General features: G+C 43.5%; 2 protein-coding genes across 11 annotated transcripts; one reads left to right on the top strand and one right to left on the bottom strand.

The window, feature by feature from the left end:
- Positions 1-4: 4 nt before the first annotated feature.
- LOC113123781 (GDP-Man:Man(3)GlcNAc(2)-PP-Dol alpha-1,2-mannosyltransferase-like) lies at positions 5-7,547 on the top strand. Of its 5 annotated transcripts, XM_026296064.2 has the most exons (10): positions 730-1,055; positions 1,373-1,546; positions 2,338-2,562; positions 2,739-3,997; positions 4,070-4,291; positions 4,466-4,668; positions 4,804-4,972; positions 5,417-6,057; positions 6,303-6,626; positions 6,659-7,547. In XM_026296064.2, exons 4-9 carry the CDS (start codon positions 3,942-3,944, stop codon positions 6,584-6,586), a joined length of 1,575 nt encoding a protein of 524 aa, XP_026151849.1. In that variant the 5' UTR covers positions 730-1,055; positions 1,373-1,546; positions 2,338-2,562; positions 2,739-3,941; the 3' UTR covers positions 6,587-6,626; positions 6,659-7,547. The 5 variants fall into 5 exon arrangements, with proteins under 5 accessions (XP_026151848.1, XP_026151849.1, XP_026151846.1 ...); XM_026296063.2 differs by lacking the exon at positions 730-1,055 and adding an exon at positions 5-706 and having other exon boundaries at positions 1,421-1,546; positions 6,303-7,547; XM_026296061.2 differs by having other exon boundaries at positions 731-1,055; positions 1,421-1,546; positions 6,303-7,547.
- nek5 (NIMA related kinase 5) lies at positions 7,063-22,974 on the bottom strand. 6 transcript variants are annotated; one of them, XM_026296051.1, is made up of 24 exons: positions 22,824-22,974; positions 22,037-22,173; positions 21,702-21,798; positions 21,508-21,605; positions 21,301-21,384; positions 20,450-20,520; positions 19,478-19,564; positions 18,237-18,291; positions 17,642-17,755; positions 16,489-16,575; positions 16,160-16,247; positions 14,239-14,360; positions 13,684-13,742; positions 13,376-13,561; positions 12,878-12,956; positions 12,225-12,338; positions 11,456-11,536; positions 11,083-11,166; positions 10,781-10,837; positions 10,369-10,458; positions 10,134-10,296; positions 9,096-9,206; positions 8,851-9,016; positions 7,063-8,582 (listed from the first exon to the last, which is right to left on the bottom strand). In XM_026296051.1, the coding sequence occupies exons 2-24, from the start codon at positions 22,157-22,159 to the stop codon at positions 8,294-8,296; spliced, it is 2,505 nt and encodes an 834-aa protein (XP_026151836.1). In that variant the 5' UTR covers positions 22,160-22,173; positions 22,824-22,974; the 3' UTR covers positions 7,063-8,293. The 6 variants fall into 6 exon arrangements, with proteins under 6 accessions (XP_026151836.1, XP_026151841.1, XP_026151840.1 ...); XM_026296056.1 differs by lacking the exon at positions 22,037-22,173 and adding an exon at positions 21,972-22,020 and having other exon boundaries at positions 21,702-21,867; positions 22,824-22,937; XM_026296055.2 differs by lacking the exon at positions 22,037-22,173 and adding an exon at positions 21,972-22,020 and having other exon boundaries at positions 22,824-22,937.
- Between the last annotated feature and the right edge of the window lie 538 nt (positions 22,975-23,512).

Below are 23,512 nucleotides of genomic sequence, written 5' to 3'. Positions count from 1 at the left end.
AATCTACGAAGAAGGAAGTGACATGCAGCTTTGCAAACAGGAATTAAAGGACTTTTTTGACTTTATATGGCAATGCAGGCTGGTTGAAAGTCAAGGTGACCCCCCCACCCCCAATGCCCGGTTTGGACAGGTTTGACATGTTTTATACTCTCAAACAGGTCTGTCTTGATGGCACCTTTTCACTAAGAAAGAAACTATTAAATTCAGTTAAATTAAGAGGAAAACACGTGTTTACTTCATGTGGTTGATATTTTATTCAAATGACACGTAGGTTGGATGCTGCTCCGTCCTGTGACCTTTAAATCAAGGCCACAAGCAGCAAACAGGCAGGAGATGGTGGAAAAGAACCCAGTACACACAGATACTGTACTCTGAGGTATTTGAACTTTACCTGAGTATTTCCATCTTGTGCTACTTCATCCTTGGACTTCACTACATGTCAGAGTCAAACCTTGGACTTTTTCCTGCTCTACATTTATCTGATACTTTAGTTCCTTTTCAGAATCAGATGGATCCAACAAAATACAGTCTGATCATCAAACTTTATTGATCCCTGGTGGGAAATTCACAAGGACTTTTACATGGAACAGAGGATTTTTAATCTGGTATTTCTACTGGTACTTCAGTAAAGGCTCTGAGTACTACTTCCACCACTGCCTCCAGCCAAGTAAAGGAGACAGAGGCAGGTGGCTACGAGGAAATCCAGGTAGAAATGTCTTTCTTTGGTTTGGAGCTCTGGAGTTTCTGAGCATTAATGGAAATATTCAGATTTCAGAAACTGATACCAAAGAATTTGTACTTGAAAACAGTTTGTCAAAAACCCAAACCCTCACCAAATAATTTGGTCAACAGGGGCCCAACAGCAGGCTCCTGCCCCTGGGCCCCACAGGAGCTTAATACGTCCATGATGAGCCAACATAGAACCACACACACAGACACACACACATACACCATCGAAAACATGAATGAGTTTCAGTTGACAGTTGCTATGGCTCAGTTGCTATGGCTATTGCTAAGGAGTCTGAACTGGAAACCATAAAGAAAACATCTCTGCAGTAAGAAACGTTTTTATTTTCATGTTATTGTGATTAATGACTTGGTTTTAATTACAGACATCAGATACTTGCTGACAAACATGAACCTGTAAGAACTAAGGGGCCAGGTGGCTGCTGGTCGTATGGGAATATTTAGACATCTTTAAATAACGTGAACTTTGAACTCGTCTGTAATGCTCAGACACCACCAGGATTCACGGTTTGCACGGAGGAAAAGGTTTAAAATAACAGCAGACTAAAGCTCGACACAGTTTTATTTTGGGAGTTAAGTGAAAGTGAATTTGACTAATAATAATAATAAATGTGTTTATTCTCAGATCTGTCCCAGGACACAGTGACATGTTCTTCTCTCCTGCGTCCTGTAGTTAATAAAACCTGCTGTATCGTCTTCCTCACCATGGCTTCTGACCACATCTGGCTCCTTCGAAGGCCCCTGCCCCCCAAAAAGCCCCCTCCCATAGTGATGTCCTGTCCTGGCCCCAGACCTGCAGGTAAACTCACTTCTGTTGTACTTTAACTGCTCTTTAGATGAACTGAGCTGGAAGCAGCTCCTCTGGTTTTATTAAAACTAAGAGAATCCGCTCTGACCCCCTTAAACTCACTGATTAACACCTTAGAGTTGATCTGTTTAACCCTTTACAAGCTGGTGTCCTCAGCAGCTCTACCTCAGGTGTGTTTCAGCCTGTCCTGGACTGTCAGTCAGCAGGAAGGTCATTTTAGTGCTCTCACAAACATCTAGACACACAGTTGGTTCAGACTTGTGGCTCCAAAATGTTTTTCAAACTAAAGCTTCTACTTAAACAGAAAAACCTTCTCAGCTGCTGGAGACCAGTGAAAACACTGAGTGAAATGTCTGATGAGCAATGTTTCCTCTGCTGTTCATCAAACTGCAGCTGCAGCCTCCAACAACATCTAAAAGACAGTGATCGTACAGTAAAAATATATTCTGGCCCTTTAACGACATGAACATAGACTGAATCATAGTTTGATAATAGTTTCCTGAGCATCACTGTGCTAACATGCAGCTGAGTCCTTACTGAGGTCTGTGGATCCATCATAGAGGCTTTAAAAGACCTGGTTTTATGTCTAAGCATGTGTTGTAAATGATTCCAGGAAGTAAATCTGTAACTTTACAAATTTCTGGATTCTGGACCCTGTAATGAACCTGAACAAGATGTGATAAAAACCACTGCAGCCACGTGTTGACCTTTGACCAGACACCAGCATTTCTTCTCCAAAGTATTTATCAGTCATGACCCTGGTTTGTTCTTCACCACACCAGGTGGAGTCAAACCGTCCCTGCTCATACATCAGGGTGCTGAAACTGCTGCAGGTCTGACGGCATCCAGCAGGCAGGAGGATGACACCCCCGCCCCGAGGGCGGCCCCCCCCACTCCTCTGCTGCCTGATACCCCCGCCCCACTGATGGGCAGAGCCACTCAGGGTTTCCCCTGCAAACCCCCCAGACCCCGGCCCAAGAACCCACTGCTGGAGCTGCTGCAGTCAGGTCTTGTGCAGTCTGCGTCCTGTGTCAAGCTGTACATCATCATCACCATCACCACCATCATCATCATCATTATAATTATTATTAATTATACATTTGTTATTTAAACAACCTCTGTATATACATTTTGCTGAACAAGCAGTGAAAGGAAACTCACAGTCTGACTTGTATTTTTTCAGATCAACGGTTCCAAGTTCCACCACCCACTTTCTGCCTCAGCGACTTCCTCCACAGCCATAATGGTTCCCAGCACAGTTCCCAGTCAACACCAGTGTGACTCCCATCAAAGCCACTGGGGCTGCAGATGCTCTGGAGTAGGTTTAAACCAGTCAGACCTTTTGGTCCACATTAAAATATCTCAACAAGTGTCAGATCCATCCTCAGCCTCTACCTGACGGACTGATATAAACTTTGGAACAAGCGTTCGTGTTCCTCAGAGGATAAACCCTGAAGACTCTGACTTTTCTCCAGAGACTCCTCAGGTTAACATCTGTGGTTTTTTATTAAACATTCATGTTCCTGTCAGAATGAAGTGCAATATCTTTGGTTCCTCTTACTTTTCATGTACAGTCCCAAGCATTAGAATAACTTTGTTTTCACAGCAGGATGGCACAGCAATGCATCACGTTAGATGAAGATATGTAGAGGTTGAGTCATGGAGACTGGACTTCTAGTTTTAGGTCGAAACGTTTCACTACTCATCCAAATATCATTTCGAGAGAAAGCTGGTATGGAAATGCTAATTTATCCTTCAGGTTGGTTTCACTCAACCTCTAGTCCAGCAGGCTTATTGGGTGAGTTATGGAAATCAGGTGAGAGTCCTTAGACCCACATTGGTTCTGACCTGATTTCCATAACTCACCTAATGAGCCTGTTGGACTAGAGCTGGAGTGAAACCAACCTGAAGGATGAAGATGCTAAGCTCAGATTAATACTATAATAATAACTATTATTATTATAGTTGCAGTAGTATTAGCATCAGTGTTAGCATCAGTGTTAGCATTGCTATAGGTTTTAAAGTGCGCATGTTAAATGTAACATTAGCTTTTTAGATATATAGCTCATTTCATTTTAATTGAATTTAATTAGACATCTAACTGTGTATCTCCCCATGTGTTGTACTAAAGTGTATAAGTAAACTATTTAATTCACGTATAAATACATGTGGCTGTGGTCAAATCAATACAATGATTATTATTAATATTGTTTGTAAACCAGTTAGAAAGTAAAATGTTTGTGTGTCATGATGTTGCTGCAACGTGTTTCAATAAATAAATAAAAGTCATATGACGGTGACGTGGAGGTAAACAAACGCTCGCCCAATCACAGAGAGGCCTCGGGGTCAGCTGACAGCAGCTTCCGGAAGAGGCAGCTTTGTCGAAATGGCCGCACACGACCAGCACCAGCACCTGTCTCTGTGTTTCTGCGATTTAATGAGGTAAAGGCGAAGTTTGTCCCCGAGCACAAACAAAACTACTTCCTGCTGACTGCGCTCTGTCTGCCCTCCCAGGTTGCTGTGGGCCCTGGTGCTGCCATGCGTCTGCCTCAGTCTGCTCCTCACCCTCGTCCTGGTCCTGCTGCTCCTGGGGGTCCGCATGTGGCTGCGGGGCCGCCGTAGGGCCCGCTGGGCGCAGGACGGCGGCCCCGCGGTGGCTTTCTTCCACCCGTACTGCAACGCCGGAGGAGGCGGGGAGCGGGTCCTGTGGTGCGCCTTGAGGACCCTCATGCACCGGTACGATTCAGATAGTGTTCTCTGAAACATAGAGTCCAGCTTCGTGCCAGGTGAATCCTAATGCAGCAGTTTCCAGGTCTGTGTCTGGGACCGTTTAGTCTTCTGCTTATTTTGGGACCTGAGATGACAAATACTCAGATCCCTCTCAAATATGAGACTGGTTTGTTACCCCAGGTACCCCAGGGTGTCCTTCGTAGTTTACACGGGGGATCAGGGGGTGACCGGCGAGCAGATCCTGGAGGGAGCCCGGCAGCGTTTCAACATCAGGCTGCCTCGTCCCATCACCTTTGTCTTCCTGCGTCACCGAGGGCTGGTGGAGGCCGCGTCGTACCCTCACTTCACCCTGCTGGGCCAGAGCGCCGGCTCCATGTTCCTCGGTAAGACCCGGGTCCTCATGATACTTTTCTGTACAAGGTCCTGATGCTCGTGTGGGTTGGGGTCTGTGCAACATCTTAAAAAGCCCACAGAATATTAGACAGAATATTATTCTGATCTCATCTTCCGTCTTGTAGCCTGGGAGGCTCTGACAGCCTTGGTGCCCGACCTGTACGTGGACTCCATGGGCTACGCCTTCACTCTGCCCATCTTCCGCTACCTGGGCGGCTGTAAGGTGGCAAGCTACGTTCACTATCCCACTGTCAGTACTGACATGCTGTCTGTGGTCAGAGAGAGGAACCCCAGGTGAACACACACACACTGAGGACAGGACCATAACAATCAAACAGGTCTGGATGACCTGACGGTTTGAGTCTAGTCTGGCAGTTTCCTTTTTAAACCACATAGTCCAGTGAGGAGCAGTGATGCATGTTTGACTTATAACCAGTCTGATGTGGGAACACTGACAGTTTTTAAAGTAAGTTTCATTTCATTGAACTTAATCTTTATGTCTGAGTACGTGTTCAGTCATTCTCAGTTTATTTGTCCGTTTCTGTGTCCGGACGACTGAATGAGGAGGAAACTGATTTTCATAAAATCCACATTAACCTTTAACTGTGACGTCACCTGCCACAATGATGCTAATGTGGGTCAGCAGCAGTTTGAAGGTTTATACCCTCTGAAGCTGCTTTGCAAAGGGAAACTAGGAGAACAAGGTCTACAGGTAATTATGGACCTTGTGTCTTCCAGGTTCAACAACGCCGACTTCATCTCCAGGAACCCCGTGCTGAGCGCAGTGAAGGTGCTGTACTACTGCTGCTTCGCTCTGCTGTACGGCCTGGCCGGCTCCTGCAGCGATGTCATCATGGTGAACTCCACCTGGACGCTGGGACACATCCTGGCCCTGTGGCGTTCTCCGAGCCGCACCAGCATCGTGTACCCACCCTGCGACGTCCAAGCCTTCCTAGACGTCCCGCTGGAAGGGGAGGATGAAGACGAGGATGGCTGGGAGCAGCTTGGACGGGAGCTGGGCAGTGGCGAGGAAGAGGAAGGAGCAGGGGGACGGGACAGGAAGTGCCACTCCATCGTGTCTGTGGGTCAGTTCAGACCGGAGAAAGACCACCAGCTGCAGATTCGGGCGTTCCGCAAACTGTTGGACAGGAAAGAGGAAGGGCCAACGGGGCAGGAGTCGCTGAGGCTGGTGCTGATTGGTGGATGCAGGAACCAGGAAGATGAGGAGAGGGTGCTGATGCTGCGGGGGCTCTGTCAGGAGCTGGGGGTGTCGGGCCGAGTCGACTTCAAACTCAACGTCCCCTTTGAGGAGCTGAAGAAAGAACTGGTGGACGCCACCATCGGTCTGCACACCATGTGGAACGAGCACTTTGGCATAGGTGAGGCACACGCACCTGTAACGTACACAGGCATCACTCCGCCCTCACACCTGCGATCGTTGATCTTTAGGTGCCACAAATCAGCAAAAACTGATAAATAATGACAGAATAATGTGAATAACAGTGAAGGGGACCAGTCCAAAGGAAAAGTGCTAACATGCTGAAGTTCTGATGACATTTAACTTTTCTTTAGTTTGCTTGTGTCTAAAGTCCCCCCTGGCTTTTGTTCTGGATTTTGTTGGTAGGTGTGGTGGAGTGCATGGCTGCAGGCACCATAGTCCTCGCTCACAAGTCCGGAGGTCCAAAGCTGGACATCGTGGTGCCCTACGAGGGTGGACAGACGGGTTTCCTGGCCGACAGTGAGGACGGCTACGCCGCCGCCATGGCAACTATCCTGGCGCTGACGCCATCAGCTAGACTGGAGATCCGACGAAGCGCTCGGCGCTCCGTGGAGCGATTCTCTGACCAGGAGTTTGAGGCTTGTTTCCTCGCTGCCATGGAGTCTCTGATGACTAAACTGGAGCGATGAAGATCTGGCCTTGTGTCCAAGTGGGACCAGGACTGTGGTGGTTCTAACAGATCAGTGGGCTGATGCAGTGAGGGTCATATGTATATTCAAAACAAGATAAGATTCCAAAGCTGATAGCAAAGTGCTTCACTCCTAATTAAAACAGGTTGACTGATATAAACTCACTGTGGTTAAATTAGCTTAACACCAACAGATGCAGACGGGAAGTTCTGTACCATCTAATACGGAAACAGAAAATCTGTTTCCCAAAACTTCACTGAGAGGAGGATTTTCTTAGGTCCACGTTAAACTGAGAGGAAATCCAACATTTTTTATTAAGGTTGACAACACAGACAGAAAATATTTGTTAGTGTGGAGTTGAACTGCAACAACTGAAGAAAAAAATCATTTAAGTCGAGGAAAAACCTCTGATGTTTGATTGGTTTCTAACAATTGAATATTTGGGGCTTTAGACAAAACAACTTTTCATTTTAGTGTTTCCTGATGTTTATAGGCCACTGGAGGAAATAATTGGCACATGAGTTAATAATAATATTTAGCTGCAGTGATACACATGGACTTAATGCTGCTGTGAATGTGGTTTGCTGAGGTTTATCAGTGATCGACTCCTAATCGATGTAAAAGCCTGTCACTTTACGTTACTTAGATGAAGACTTTGATTCCGATGTTTTCTGTGTTGAAGCACTTAGAACCATGTGCTGGGTAAACTTCTTCAAATGCTGTTTTATTTCCCACATTCCTGTTTGTTATGAGGTCCAGGCATGGAAGTATAATAACATGTAATATATTAACATAATATTTATTTGGAAGGAGGTATTATTACTATTTAGGTCTGTCCATGGGGAGCGGATACTTTGATATTTTGTTTGTTTCACTGAGAAACTGAAATTCAGCCCAAAAAGTACTGTAATAAATCCAGTCATCAGACGCTTCATATTAAATGCTTGTTGTGTGCTGCTGATGTTCTGTATTATCTTTATTGTGAATCCCAAAGAAAAACCCAAACCCACAATAAAAGTCTCACCATAAGTGCTGTCTGTGACGCACAACAGACACACTAGCATGTTGTTGGTTGTGGTCTTGTCATGATGAGGAGAAACTGGGAGTCAGTGTCCAGCTTGGCTGTGTCTGGAACACGTGGTAACACTGATCTGACCAGGTAAGATCTTTACCTTCAGAGCTCGAGGACACGGACAGAGCTGACAGGACAGTGAGAGTAGCTGGTTAAAGCTGCTAACGTTCATGCTGATAGATCCTGCAGGTGTGTGATTGCAGTTTAAACAACAACGATTGTTTTGCCAAATGTTGATATCAGACGTGTCGTATGCATTTCACTCCTCATGCAAGAGTTTTCATTTTTTGGAATATCTGCTGTTTAACATCATGTTTTGCAGATCTTCAGCTCCTTGGATGCTGTGCTGAGGAGGCTGCCAACCAGGGCTCGGTGGAAACGTGAAAGGGTGAGTGAGGGTGAGTCCCTTGTACACGAAGACTCATAAAAGCTTTGCTCCACAGCACAAGTTTAAAAATCCACAATGTTCTTCAGTGGTGGTGATTTGTTAGTGTCCAGGTTATAAATCACTGTTGGATCAGACTTTTCAGTGTAGATTCGATTGGATTAAGTTAAATCAGAAGTGGACAGACGTTCCAGGTACCCCGTCTTAGTTCCCAGCTCGCTGAGAACAAGAAGCAGATGTTTGCGAGCTCTCAGTTCGTCTGGTGCTGTTTTTTTAACGTGTTTTCATGTGTCTGGGATTCGCCTGCACGCTCACCCTGACGCTCCTGTTCTTCAGGCTCAGAGGGAACAGCTGCAGTCAGTGAATCCTCCACCTCAGGTGGGATTTGTGGAGGGTCTGCATTCACTGCTCCTCCCTCCTCATCCTCCTTCCCATCATCCACCACTGCCCCGTCTGAGCTCTCGCCCTCCATTACAAACAGGTTCTTCATCGAGTCTGCCACCTCTTGTCTCAGCTCGTCCTCTGACTCCTCAAAGTTCCTGAGAACAGACATTTTATTTTACCCACTAACAGAAAATAATCCTGAGTTGCCCTGTTTTAATTGATTATTGATTTAACTCTCCTGGAGCACACGTCTTCACAGATTTTAAATTCCCTGTTAAACCCAGAAAAGCACTATATCCTCACATTTGACATCAAACTGCTTCAAAAATCATCAGTGATCAGTCACACACGGTTTTGTTTGACTAATCAATTCATCAGTTAATTGTTGCCTATCTGTCAAAGAATAGAAGAGTGTTGACATACGTGTCGTCGTCGTCTGACCTCGGCTCCAAACGTTCTTCATCCAGATCCACATCGGAGTCGTCCTCCTCTCCTTGCTCCTCTCCTTGCTCCTGTCCTTGCTCCTGTCCTTGCTCCTGTCCTTGCTCCTCTCCTTGCTCCTGTCCTTGCTCCTGTCCTTGCTCCTCTCCTTGAGTGAACACAGGTCAGTGCTGAGAGTGTTTGTCCTTGTCCTTCACTTTAACATGTGAGTGTGAGTGGTGTCTGACCTGCAGCCCCTGAGTCCACAGTTGATGACATGAGTTCAGCCTGAGCGAGAGCGTTCAGCAGCGTGTTGGGGGGACGGCCGACCCACTGTCTGCGACCTGCCGCCTCCTCATCTGAGGGTGAGCAGACACCTGTGAGTTGTTTCTTGTCAGTAATGTTAAAGCTCTAATTTGAACACGAGGTCACAGGTCAGAGCTGCACAGTGCTGGACTGATAGACCCAGATTCAGCACCACAGGCCTCTTTCACTTTACACTTTCAGGGATTAAAACTGAGCTCAGGATTTTCTTCTTTTCATCCTTTATACACTACTCACAAAAAGTTAGGGATATTTGACTTTCAGGTCAAATTTATGGAAAATGTAAAAAGTTCATACTACAGTGATATTATATCATGAAAGTAGGGCATTTAAGTAGAAGTATGCGATGGTAATTTCTTCATCTCAAACAATTTATTGAAACAAAAGCTAATAACAGTGGTGGGTATACCACAACAAAAAATTTCAATGTCTCATTAACTTGACAATTGTTAGGTGTCGTCTTGGTCAGCATGATGAACAGGACTGTTTAAATACGAACTGTCATTGAACCAGAACATTTAGTGGTCGATGGTCATGGATCAGACACTTGTTGTGATTTTTGTGGTTAATCACCTTGTTAGAGAACACCATGTTATGCAATAAGTACTGAAACATTGAACAGTCGGACATGTGCATTCAAAAGTTTAGAGAAGGTCAAATTAAGTTCAGCTGTAAAGGTTATAGTGCATCTTAGGTGCATTCTGAAAAAGTCATTTATCCCTAACTTTTTGTGAGTAGTGTATGTCCAGTGATTCTGGCAAAAATGTAAATGAAAAAGATAAGAACTTCATTGTTACCTTCTCTTTGGTTTTTGTGTTCATCTATAATTTATAATAAAAACAGGAAGATGAGAGCAGACCAAAATAAAGTAAACTGTTAAAGTAAAAGCTTTTGTGTCCAGACTTTTCAGTAACTAATTCTGTAGCTAATCTCCCCTCAGCCGTTTTACAGGTGTACTGCACCTTCAGCCTCGACTGCAGTGTTCTTGATGTCCATGTTGGCGAGTGCATTCAGCAGGGTCTGAGGAGTCCTCTGGCTCCACCCCCTCCTCTCCTCCGACCAATCCCGGAGCTTCAACTCCTCCCCCTCCTGGAAGCTCAGAGTCTGGTTCAGAGGGTCAGTGTCCTGTTCGGAGTGTTGGAGGCACAGTGAGAAAAAGGAGAAGCTGTGAACGAGATCTTTTTTTCTGTCACTCACCTCCTCCTCTTCTTGTCTTCCTTCATCTTTCTCCATCTCAGCATTTTTCATCCCTTTGTCATCTAACGGGATCTCAAACATGATTCCCTTCTGCAGAAATGACAAACAAATGACAAACTTTTGTTTGCTTTAGGTGTAATCACACTACACAATCAATGCATGTAGCTGCAAGAAAAATCCATCATACGACAGTGGATGGTCATCATTCACTGTGACTTTTTAAAAGTGGAAAGTTTGTCCTAAAATCAAAAGGCTGCAGCTTCCAGGGATCAGAATTACTCCTGGAAATCTGTTCAACAGGTTTTGATACTTTGAGTGACCTCATGTTATTCCCCATTCAAATGGTATACAAAGTAGATTAGTCAGGTGATTTAAGAGGAGCTGAACCTGTGTGTCTGTGGTTTAATTTCACCTTGTCTTTGTGTTTGCTCTCCAACACTCTGCTCTGATCTCTGATCAGTTCACCATCCTGCAGCAGGAAAAACAGATGTCACATGAGACCACTGAAACCTGTACCCTGAAACATCAGTTGTTTTGTAATGCAGGAGAAATTCAGAGCTGTAGGATGAACCTGACATGCATAGTTTATTCTGAAGCATGAGTCACTTCAGATGCCACAGAGATTAAAACTATCTGTGCACATGTTCATGATGGAATATTTCACTAAATACAGTCAGGGCAGTGTGAATGAGCTGATTCCTTGTCTGTATTTACCTGTGCAAGTGAGGCTTTCTGCTCTTTGCTGTCTGCAGATGGTTTCTCCACCACAAATGTTCCATGTTTCTGTATCTGCTGCGCCTGATACAGGGAAAATGTATCATCTTATTTCATCTCGAACATTTCTGAAGTTTGATTTAAGTTAAGAAGAGCCATGTAACAGTGTGGAAGTAGACTGAAATAAGAACTGACATTTAACATCTGACAAATCACTTGTGACTGACTCAGCGTTGGTTTGAGGAGTTCAGAGGAAGAATTTGACCGTAGCTTCTGGCTTTTTATTTCAGCCTATAAAACCAAAGCATGAATGGAGACACTTATGACGTATGTTACTGGTGTTGTTCTAATGATGGTTTAAGAATGTTAGTACCTCAGCTTCAGCTCTCAGCCTCATCTGTCTCATCTCCTGCTGATACTGCTGCCTGATGACATCCAGCTGATGCAGGTACTCCTACACACACACACACACACACACACACACACACACACACACACAGCACCTGGCATTTACACAAGAAGCTGTTATCAGCGTCTCAGTCTTGGTGCCACACATCTGCCCCCTTGTGGTCACTTGTGGTCCTGACCAAGCAGATGAAAGTGACTTATGTAGCCGAGTATGTTGACCCGTACTCAGAATTTGTACTCTGCATTTAACCCATCCCAAAGTCTACACACACAGCAGTGAACACACACAGCAGTGAACACACACAGCAGTGAACACACACAACAGTGAACAGACACAACAGTGAACACACACACTGTAAACAAACACCTGGAGCAGTGGGCAGCCATCGCTGCAGTGCCCGGGGAGCAACTGGGGGTCCGATGCCTTGCTCAAGGGTCTCACCTCAGTCGGTATTGAGGGTGGACAGAGCACTGGCTATTCACTCCACCCCACCGACAATTCCCGCCGGTCCTGAGACTTGAACCCAAGTCCGACTCCCTATTCATTAGGCCACGACTGCCCCCAGATGACACATTCACACTGACCTGTAAACAACTGAAGCCTATACAGACAGACTTTTCTGTCTGATACATAAAGAGCAAACAGTTTGGATTTCCATGTAACACTGACTTTGCCACACTAACACACACCCACACACCACACTAACAGCTGGTGTGTCTCCTGTGTGTCCCACCTGGTGTCCCTCCTGCCTCCTGGTCTGAGGTGTGTGTTGGTGCTCAGCTTGTCCCACTTCTTGCTGCTGAGCTCCAGGCTTCCTGTGGTGCTCTGCTGTACACGGACGCAGGCCCTGATGGTCAGAGAGGAAGCTCAGCATGCAGGGAAAAACCTACTACAGCTGCTGAAAAGTAATTCTGCACACTAACTCAAGTAATGTACTTCAGTGCAGTCCTGAGGTCTAACTGGTGCCAAATTATGGGATTTGTTCATTTAATTTGACTGCTTTTAAAATGATTTCTGAACGTGTTCCATTCATAATCACTTCCTGCCTCACTTTGCCCCCATGGACTCTTGCTCTGAAAGTGAACAAAGGGATGTTTTCCTGTTGTGGTCCTGCAGAGCACCACTGAGGTTTTCCGGTTTAAGTCCTATTCTTGTTCAAAGCTGCTTGAAACCCTGCTGGTACAATGAAACCATCAGTGTTAATCTGTGTTAACATCTAGTCTTCTCTTTATCAACCCCCACTCTGTCTCATAAAAGCATTTCACCTCATTGTTGCAGTCACTGTCAGAGAGTTGATGTGTTCCTGCAGTGTCTAAATTCAGAGGCTCCTTAATTAGTCGAGGATAAAACTGCAGTAAGTGTCAGTGTGTGAGTGACGGTACAGACCAGCTGTTTCTCTGCTCTCAGCTTGTACTGGTTGGCCTCGCGCCTCCTCTGCAGGTATTCATGACGAGCTGCAGCCACGCTGACAGACAGGCCGACAACAGGTGACAGTCACTGAATTATCACAGCTTCAAAAACATCAGGTTGCTTTAAAGGAACAGTTCAACATTCATGAAGCTTGATCCCATTCTCATGTCTACAATAAATACAAAGCTAGCTTAGCATACATCCTGGAAACTAGCCTGGCTGTTCGAAGATAACAAGGTCTGCTTTAACAACTTGTCTCTTTGTATAGATGAAACAAAGGATATACTGTGTTTGTTATTGAAGTCTAGAGCCAGGCTAGCTGTTTCCCTCTGTTTCCAGTCATTATGCTAAGCTAAGCTAATAAGCTGCAGGCTATAGCTTCATATTTTGCATATTGTTAATTTATTTGTTTCGGTAACAAAACAAAATCTAAAAAAATACAATAACATAATTGTTAGGGCTTTGGTCACTCACAGCTGGTACGGCTCCACAGGAGCAGCTGTGTGGTCTTCACATTGCTCCTCAAGAGGAGGAGGAGGAGGAGGAGGAGGAGGAGGAGGAGGAGGAGGAGGAAGAGCTTCCTCCCTGTTCCTCCTCTCAAAGGCGTCCAGCTGGGCGTGGTAGTGCAGGTAGTGGCTGATGGGCTGCTGGTCATTAATCCTGTATCAGTATGAAACATCACACATGCAGCACATTACTGATAACTGAAGGGGATTTTCAGAGCTTCACTTTTTAATATCACAGTAAATTCATGTTGTTTTCTGAGCTGATCTTGTAACCACCTTTGCTTCTGCTGCCCTGCAGCCTCTTTGTCTGCAGCTGCTGCTCTTTGGCGGTACAGCTGCAGTCACAAATACACACAGCATCAGTACAACAGAGATATAAGGAAACCAACAGAGGAAGAATTATCAGGACTATTAACATAAACTCAACTGCATCAGATACTGTATGTCAATAGTGTTACAATATGATTTATCTTTTCAGTTATTCTTCACACTCTACAGTTCTTTACCTTATCCTATGTCCATCACAGGGAAATCTCAATTTGTCACTTTAAAAAGTCAACAGCTTTGGGTAGATTCACTTTATGACATCTGAGAAATACAAAACTAATAGTTTCTAATAGTTTCTCATTTCTAATTAGCTTATAGAACTGTGGAAGTGCCGCTAGGTGGAGTTTCCATTATGTTATTAGAAAAAAGCTCATGGATGTAACTTCATTACAGAAAAACAGCACAGACGAGGTCTAAAATGTCATAACAAAGTCAGTGCATGCGTCTAAGAACAATAATAATAATGTTATTAGTTATTAGATGTTATTAATGATGTAGTATTACTCTGCAGGGGGCAGGGGTGTACACTCGGAGCGGGACTCTCCAGTCTGGTTTAGCAGGCAGTTTCTTCACAGCAGCCTCAGGTCTCCTTGCTCCTCTGACCTTCTGAACCTTCTCTGGAGGTCCTTCAACATGAAGTGGACATTTGTCAAACAAGCTGCTTTATTATTAAAGAGACATGGACGGACCTCCTTACTGACAACAGTAAGTGTGTTTTAACTCCTAAGCCTTCTCTAGTCTAAGCAGTATAACAATTAATAAATGGTTTATGACACTATAAAGTAGCTAGAAGGAGGTATAATTTAAAATGTGTATGAATGAGCAGCATTTGTCAAAAATAACTGCTCTCAATAAGGCATAGTGTTTTTCAGTATTTCACATTTCTTTTTTGTGCTTGGTTAAAAGAATGAATGTTTCTGAATTAAGCCTCGATCTCAGCAACTTGGAATAAATCAAATTTAAATAACTTTCCCATGTGCACCCATGGGTGGCACAAGTTCCTGCTTTTCTGTTTAAATAGTGGACTGAATACACTCATTTGAGTTTCAGTTTTAGTGAGCTGCCAGAGCAGGGATGAGCGCTGAGACAAATATGTTAGGTAACCACTGGGAGGCACACTAGCAAGTAAAAACACTCAATGGCTGAAGACCAGCACAAGTAACTTGATGATGATGTCACCAAAACAAAGTGGGTGCCAAGATGTGACGCCATTACAGTCAGTCCATTCAGGACTCAGCTCGTCTCCTGTGGGGACAGAGCGATACGACACAGGACAGAGTTGTTTCTGCAGCTGGAGCTGATGTGCTGTCAGTAAACAACCACAGGGTGGTGCCAGAATCCAGGTTCAAGAAAGATGCTGCCACATCAGAACCAGTTACCAGATCTGAGGTACCCCAAAGCAAAGTCAGTGCAGTCTGATCCAACACTGCTGCTAAACTGTTTGTGAATGTTTCTCCATGTATTTTAGAGAGGTCTTCATTTAACTGTGGGGTTATTTTAATGACTGGAAATTCTGATGCTGTTTAACCCTGTTGTCATGTACTGACATGCCACTGATATTTTTTCACCCCTCATTTACAGTCGCACGCAAGAACAAACCTTAGCACCTGCGCCTCTGCATGTTGGTGGAAACATTCTGCTTTGTGGTTGTGTAGCAGGAAACACAGCGCAGATAGAGAAATGCATGTATACCCTTGAGAACTACATCGTCAATATGCAAACAAGTTTTAAAATACATTCAGCTCTTTGTCAAGTATGAACTAACAAAATATAAATATATCTATATATATATATATAATATATATATATAAATATCATTGTTTTGTTCATATTAAATAAAAATATTCCTTATTCCACATATAGACAAACTGTCTATATATGGAGATGATTTGGTTTATGTATTTGTTTGGATGAATGAATCCCAGTGAAAACAGGCCAGAGAAACAGTAAAGGCTTAAAGGAATCACTCTACCACACACACCGTGGTGCATGGCTGCATGGAGCATGGGCAGATCTGAAAGACAGCCTAAAAATATTTCTGACCTTGAAGTGATCTACAGAAGGAGTGGGTGAAAATTCATCAGTCAAGAATAGAAAGGCTCTTAGCTGCTACAAAGCGTCTGCAGCCAGTGATTCAGGGGTTAGTAGAGAGCCCACACTTTTCTACATGCCACAGTTTATTCTGTTATTCTAAGTTATTTGAGGAATATCTGTTTGCTACAGGAAATGTATTCTTTTCACTTTAAAAATCGCACAAGACACTATAGCACAGCAGAGTTCAACAGCATGCTCCAAAATGACCATCCAGGTGAATCAACACTTCCCTGAAGAAGCTGAACATTTTATGAGGGAGGACTTTTATCCCTGATTTATTTCTCAGATCATTCTTAATTCTTATTGTCTAAAAATGTTCATGCAGTGTTACCTGGTGTCTTTGCTGCTACTTTAGCCACTTGTGGTGCTGCTGCTGTGTTTCGATGCAGCACGGTGTGGCTAAACTCCTCCTGCACCACCTGCACACACACACAAATGTAATGTTAAACTCTACAAACTAAAAAATGTTACTGAGTAGGAGACATATTAATCTAACACTGTCACCATTGACAGCCTCAGTAATCTGATCTGAGTAGTACACTACATACCAAAAATACCAGACACCAACTAGTGTGTCCGTCCGTCCGTCTGTCTGAACTTAGAACAAATTAAAAGTCTGGTGTGTCTCCCATCAAAACTTTCACTGACCAGATTCATTACCTGTGGGTCCAGGTGTTTGCTGATGTGACTCTCCAGGAATGGACGCCTGAGGACAGAGGTGACTGAGGGACGGTCACGGGGGTTGACCTGAAAAAAACGTGTGTGTGGGCGTCTTTAAAGTTAGTGTCGAGTATTAAAAACACTACAACTCACAGATGCTTTCATTTTCTCATGTCTAGGTGATTGTATTAATATTTTCCACTTCCACAACGACTTTGTTACAGAATTTATTATAAATTTTTACTCATTATCTTTAAAGCACTTCATTGCTGCAGACGATATGTCTGGATAACCTGCAGACTGTTTATCAGGCAGGAACCTGTCAGTTGTTCCCAAGTCTGCCAAACTAAAATAGAACAGCCTGCCTGACTAGAAAAACACTACCCTCTTTAAATCACTTTTGAAAACATATTGTCATCCAAAGGCTTTGACAACTTGATATAATTTGGCCTATATGTCTTGCATGTGTGTGTTGTGTTTATGAAAAGACTTCAGTGTCTTCAGTTTTTTATTTTTAGTAAAGAATTGAAATATAAATATCAGTTGTTTTAGTCCAATAATAATAATGATTCAACATCACTGAATAAAAGCAGATTTCCTACAGTGTCACTTCATCAATCAGCTGTAAATTACATACATGTTAACAGTGAACTATCTGAAGAGTGTGACATGTTATGTTAAATAACAGCAGTGAGCTTGGTTGTCTGTTCAACAGTCAGTGTTCCCAGTTAGACCACAGACACTTCCTTAAGGTTAATATCCTGACCAGTTGTTTCCTGTGATTCAACATTTACACTTTCCTCTTTAAAAGTGCTTGCTTTGCAGTTTTTCGAACTTCATCTCAGAAAATGTGAAAATATTTGGTGAACATCAGTGTGAAACAGCAACTTCATTTCATGAACAAGTTAGTTTTAGTTTCTTGACTTCATTTTGTTTTTAATGGTTGTATTTTTCCAACAGACAGCCATGGAGGAGCTCTGTGCAGCTGAAAGTAGGAAACCAAAGCCAAGAGGCGGCGTTCTTTTGCTCCAGCTGTTTAAGTCCTGGATCAGGTTCAAAGACTGCGCTTGCTTTTTATGCTTACATATGCCCACACACTTTGGATAAGACAAACCAAAACAAAAGAAATAAAAACTGTTTCACAGTGTCCGACCTTGAAGAGCTGGCAGACCAGCAGGCGAAGGTTGGAGGAATAGCGGCTGGGTACTGGGTTGAAGCGGCCCCTGCAGATTTTACTGACCAACTGTCGCAAATTGCTGCCCTCAAACTGCAGGTGAAGACAAATCAATACACTCAGACAGTGGATTAAATGGCTGCAGATAATCAGTTAATCATTTTGTCATTCTTGACTTGATAGTAAACTGCATGTCTTTGACATTTTGACTATTGGTTGAACAAAACAAGCTATTTTAATACTTGGGCTGTGGGACAGTCATGACGAGTGATTTACTGCACAGCTGTGGGATTATTATTAGCATTGTTATTTTAGCAGGGAGTTTTATTTATTCTTTAATTAATGTAAGCATCCAGTGCCTTTACTCGATAATAAGAGTAGAAAACCAACAGGATCAGAGGAAGACACTGACACAACACAAACTAAGTTCATTGCCCTGATCTTTATGATAATCACACATCGTGTGTAAGAGTGTCCTCTGCAGAATAAAGCAGCGTTAGCGTCATCGTTAGCTCAGTAAGGATCCAGCTGTGTGTGCAACAGCTGTTTGTGTACTGGGTGTGGTGCAGCTTACTGGATGTCTCAGGGCGCACAGTTCATACAGGACACAGCCCAGAGACCAAATATCCCTGCAGAGAGAGACCACACACACATGCATTTGTCATATAAGGGGTTTTAAATGCAACTGATTCACCTTAGAAGGACAACTTCATAGACCAACTCCCTGACTGTCCTCCCAGCTTATTGTTGATGGTTTGAAACCGGACAGATTCAGGGACTCACCACACAATAGTATGCATTGTTGTGTTTTAGTATGGGTTGAGTAACTTGACATGTTTCTTGTTGAAACAGGATGCTGGGGCAGGGCTTATCTAATGAATTATCCCCTTGATCCTTGGAGCTGAAGCCAGAAACATCAGCAACAAAGTCATAATGTTAAAATCCAGAGCAGTGACATCTTCAGTCAGAGCTGTTTCCAACAAAAAGTCTCATAAAACAGTTTTCAGTTATGGACTAACACATCTACTGTGGCATCTGCTTACTGGCTGGAGACCAAGTGGGTGTGTATGTGTGTGTGTGTGTGTGTGTGTGTTGGGGGGGGGGACATTTGTGAGGACAGTCATAGAAACTGGAGACATTTTTGTCCCCACTGAGAGCTCAGACTTGGCTTTAGAGTTGAGTTTAGGGTTGAAATCCAAGCACTTTGTGAGAGTGTGGGAAAGAGGAAGCGTGTGACCTCAGCTGTACCAAAACAGAGCAATGATCAGTGTGAGCGCACAGGGAGGAGGAAGAGAATCATATTTGTTTTGTTTTTCGCTGCACATCTCGATTTCCTGTTAACGAGCTTGTGTGTGTCTCTGTCTGTGGTTCTACATGTTGGTGCTGAAATGAACAGAGCTCTGAGTGAATGTGCAGCAGCATGATCACTCTAATCACATACTCCCCCGCAGCCACACATGTGTACAGGCTGTCAGGGGGTTACAGTTCGTAACTGAGGTGATAAAACAGGAATGCCAACAAACATGTGGCACTAGAACAAGTGTGGAATCAGCCACTTGCTGATCTTTGATTTTCAAAACTTTCTGGCCTGCTCAGTGACATAGAACCATTCTGCTCCATCGCAGCACCTTCAAATCTCAGTCCAAACAGCCACAGCTGAATTATTTCAATACTATTATTATTATAAGTCTTGTCTTTTACAGAAGTGTGACTTCTGAGGCCATAGCTCATTGCAGAATGAAAGAGACGTCTAAGAAGCAGTGGTTGTGGACCTTCATGCTGGTTTAGGTTGTGCAAAGTAACGATCGAACCTACGTCTTGTTGTTGTACGGACGATTCTCGCAGATCTCCGGGGAGAGGTAGTACGGCGTCCCAACACAGGTCCTGGCCAGCTCCATGGTGCTGCACAGCCACAGTTACATAGACAACACACAGGACTCAATGTGTAGAGCAGGTGCAATCACACACACATTTAAAATATGTTTTTCTGCTCTTGGTGCACACTCTTAGGTGTGACCTGTCTTTTAAAGCCAGTGATTTAGAGAAATGCAGATTTTTGAGACAGATATGCTGTAGAGGCAGAAATGGACTGATCATTTAAGATTTCCCTTCACTGAAGCTAAGAGGCCGAGCCCAACTCCTGATTGTGTTTCTTCTTCAAAACAAAGAACAAAGCTCATTTTTGTGCCAGTATGAACAACTATAACAGACAATCGCTTCAGTCTTGTGGCTCCAGTGTTTTCCAAACCTTCTGTTTGTTTGGTTGTAAAATGTCGAGTTGCCTTTCAGAAAGACCAGGGTTATAAATGGACCCAAAAACCAAAAACAGGGGTGTCTGTTAAGGGGATAAACTTTGCTGCTAATAGCTCTGATTTCACCGCTAGATAGGCAGACCCTAAGTTAAATAAAACACAAATGGATGTTTTCAGCAGTACAGTGTGTTTTAATGTCACTTCTCTTTTCATTTATTTCTATTTATTTCATCCAAATAGTTTTTAATCTTTATCTTTACTGCTCAGCCTGTCCTTGCAGAAACTATGATCAATGAAATCTTATTTTATCTAGTGTAAAAAAAGTGTTTTTCTTTAACAGGTACCAGTCTGATTGAATCCGTCTGCTCGTACAGTCCGACAGGCCGACTGTTATTTGCAGAATCGTGTGTTTGCATGTCCTAGTTGACAGTTTGTGGAATGATAATAACTTGTTTGGACGTCCTCCATGTGTTACAGAGTGCTCAGTGATAAAACAGCTGCTGTGTGTGTGTGTGTGAAGATGACACTGACTTACTTATTTAACATTCTTGCGATTCCAAAGTCCCCCAGCTTCGCTTTCATCCCTCCGCTGGTTAGGAAGATATTCTAGAGCAGAAGGGGGAGCAGGAATGAAAGCATGCCCGTGTTCCCATAGAAAAACAGTGATGGGGCATGTATCATGTGTGCCTGGATGTGTGTGGAAACAGATATGATCGATGAAAGCCAGTGATGGCTGTGAACTGAGATGCAGCCTGTGGTCAGTTGTGAGGAGTTATTCTGGGAGTTGGCACACAGCGAGGTCTTTGTTCAGAACAAAGCTGGGCTCTGGATAGTTCAGCTGTACTCTGCAATGGTAATACACATTAATTAAAAAGCTTCCCCTCAGGCTCTGTGGCCAATGTTGTTTACCATGTTTGTGCTTAATCAGGAATGCATGATGTACAGCCTATGGTTTCATGGGGAGGTGAGAGTCCATCCTTTTACAAAGTATGGTTTATTATGCTCAATAAATTCATAAAAATGAGTCTGTGCTGCTACACTTTAATTTCTTCATGGTTCTACAGTGGTTTCATGGGAAACGATTTAAGTAGCGGTAGCATTAAATCATTTTCTTAATGTTGAGCATGTTTCACAACACCACAGTAGTTAAATATAGCAATATTTCATAAAATGTGTTCACACTGTGTTTTCTGACTTCAGATCTTTTTATATTTCTGTTGCTTCCACTTGTTCCGTTATTTTTCATTTACACAGACAATAGGGAAACTGGGTAATCAGTTTGACCTCAGTGTGTGTCAGAAGGACCCGGACTGCACGATTTACAGATTTTAGAACATGAATGAACCAGATGTGTGAGTGTGTGTGGCAGTGAAGCAGGTCAGATACCTGAGATTTGATGTCCCTGTGGAGAATCTTCCTGTCATGGATGTGTTTAAGGCCCAGGCAGATCTGAACAAACCAGTTCACAATCTGAGGAGACACAGCTCAGTTTTACTCTGTGCTTGTGTCTAAGTAATATTTTCATATTTACTTGAAAGCCCAAATAACATCCGAATGACAGACACATGGGGTGGATCCTCAGTCGGAGTGTACCTGCTCCTCAGTGAAGGAGACGCCTCTCTGCATATTGATCTTCTTCATCAGATCTCCTCCGTCACAGTACTCCATCACAATGTACAGGCTGCCCTTCTCTGTATACGCACACAGGAAACTGTCCACACTCTGACACTAATGCACAAATCTGCTGCCATGATGTTCATACACGGTCACAATGGAGACACACACACCTTGAAATGACGTGATGAAGGTGACAATGTTTGGGTGTTTCATCTTCGACAACAGCGTGACCTCTTTCTTGGATGCTTCTTTTTCTCTTGCTGACATCTGGGCAGTAACAACAACATCTTTTCAGCCACTGCTTAATGACTCTGCATGCCAGGAGCATACAGTCTTCTGGACAGACATAGATATGGATATTATATGTATATTATCATATTATCTGTCTAACTATCATATATATGTTATATTACTTTTAATTCTGCTCACGAGGCTTTTACCCTATTTCAGCAACTGTTGTAGGCTTTCTGAGGATGTAACAGATGAAACCTGTGAAGAAATGTACCCTTGTGAGGTTGACCTCTTTGACCACACAGCGACCGTCTCCACCTCCCCCTTTGTCTCTGACCAGGAAGGCTTTCCCAAACGCACCCTCTCCAATCTGACGGATAACCTCATAGCTGTTCATAACACCTGCAAGACCTGCACCAGAGCAGAGTCAGGTTCATTTAGTGTGCCCTGTCTATTGTCATAAAAAATGATTCATCAGAATCAGAGTCGTCTTTATGGCTGGGTATGTTTCCACATAGAGGAATTTGACTCCAGTACACCAGCTCACAATGTGCTTTGTCATAAAAGTATGTACATAATAATAATAATCAGGCCTCAAACACTTATTTGACTAAAATAGTATCAGACCTTTAGAGGAAACATGTCTCTTTAAACGTTGTTTGTTGTATTTTAAAAACTCTTCACGTTTGTTTTTTTAAGTAGTAATATAAAAGTTATTTTTTTGTTGAATAAAGACAAATTGAGACAGACAAATAATGTAGGAAACAGACACAGCGGCATTAAATGGAAATACTCGTGTAGCTAATAAATACCTTAGCTAATTAAGATATAATTACAAACAGATAATGTTCCTGCACAGCAGCGTGTGTCTGTATTAGTCTGATACGATCTAATTTAATTTATCGATTATAAAAACCGATCAAACGTTTTCAGCCAAGTCCGTTACCATGGAGATGGGTACACAGGCGGCTAGCTTCATGTTAGCATGCAGCTAAAGTTCACTGTCGATAAATAAACAGCAGATTTTTCTATTTTGTTGGCGGAGAACAGGCTCAACGTACCTTAGACTGAGCTGTCCTGTGGTCCTGTGGACGGTTAGAGCTCCTAGCACGTTAAACCGCCTGAATACTGTCCAGAGAACAATGTTCGTTAACTACGGAAAAATGCCAAGGCCAACCCGCACGGAATCATGGGAGTCGTAGTTGTGCGAGGTTTTGTGGGTTCAGCTAAATCATGATATTCTTTAATCAGCAACCAGACACAGAGAGGTCCATGAAGAAAACCTGCTGCACAGACCTGAGACCAGGGTCAGCACCACAGTGACCCCGAAACAGTCCAGACAACAGGGTGAGTCTTCAGGACCCTGACTGTCCTTAAGGGGTACAAACTCTACCCAAAGTCTCAATCCAAGCTGCTATTCCTTTATTACACATGCATGGGAAGTGTCATAGAGTGTCATATAGCGTCCTTCAGAAGAGCGGACTTAGAAGTAGGCCTCCATACAGAAAACAAAAAACACCTGCACCCTGAGTAATGCGTTGACCTTCAGATGGTGCTTCACTTCCCAGCTACATCCCGAGCCGTTCGTGTGGGAATCGGAACAGCCTTCAGCAAACATTCAGCTTCTGCTGCAAAAACAGCACTATAACTATCATTATTAGGTTTTCAAACACACACACACACAGCAACAACATATTCATGGGATCATAACAAATTCCATCAAATGCAAAATCAGTGACTTAATAAATTA

This window comes from Mastacembelus armatus, chromosome 21 (genome assembly GCF_900324485.2).
Source record: "Mastacembelus armatus chromosome 21, fMasArm1.2, whole genome shotgun sequence".
NCBI lineage: Eukaryota > Metazoa > Chordata > Actinopteri > Synbranchiformes > Mastacembelidae > Mastacembelus > Mastacembelus armatus.
Note: the sequence above shows the minus strand (reverse complement) of the source record. Positions and strands in the feature narration are given on the sequence as shown.

Coding starts and splice junctions, on each gene's coding strand:
- LOC113123781 (XM_026296063.2), top strand. CDS start 3,942: ATGGCCGCACACGACCAGCACCAGCACCTGTCTCTGTGTTTCTGCGAT. Junction 3,998..4,069: donor TGTTTCTGCGATTTAATGAG/GTAAAGGCGAAG, acceptor CTGCCCTCCCAG/GTTGCTGTGGGCCCTGGTGC. Junction 4,292..4,465: donor TTGAGGACCCTCATGCACCG/GTACGATTCAGA, acceptor TTGTTACCCCAG/GTACCCCAGGGTGTCCTTCG.
- nek5 (XM_026296051.1), bottom strand. CDS start 22,159: ATGAACAGCTATGAGGTTATCCGTCAGATTGGAGAGGGTGCGTTTGGG. Junction 21,385..21,507: donor TCTCCTTCACTGAGGAGCAG/GTACACTCCGAC, acceptor GTGTCTCCTCAG/ATTGTGAACTGGTTTGTTCA. Junction 13,743..14,238: donor ACACCCCTGCCCCCTGCAGA/GTAATACTACAT, acceptor TTGTGACTGCAG/CTGTACCGCCAAAGAGCAGC.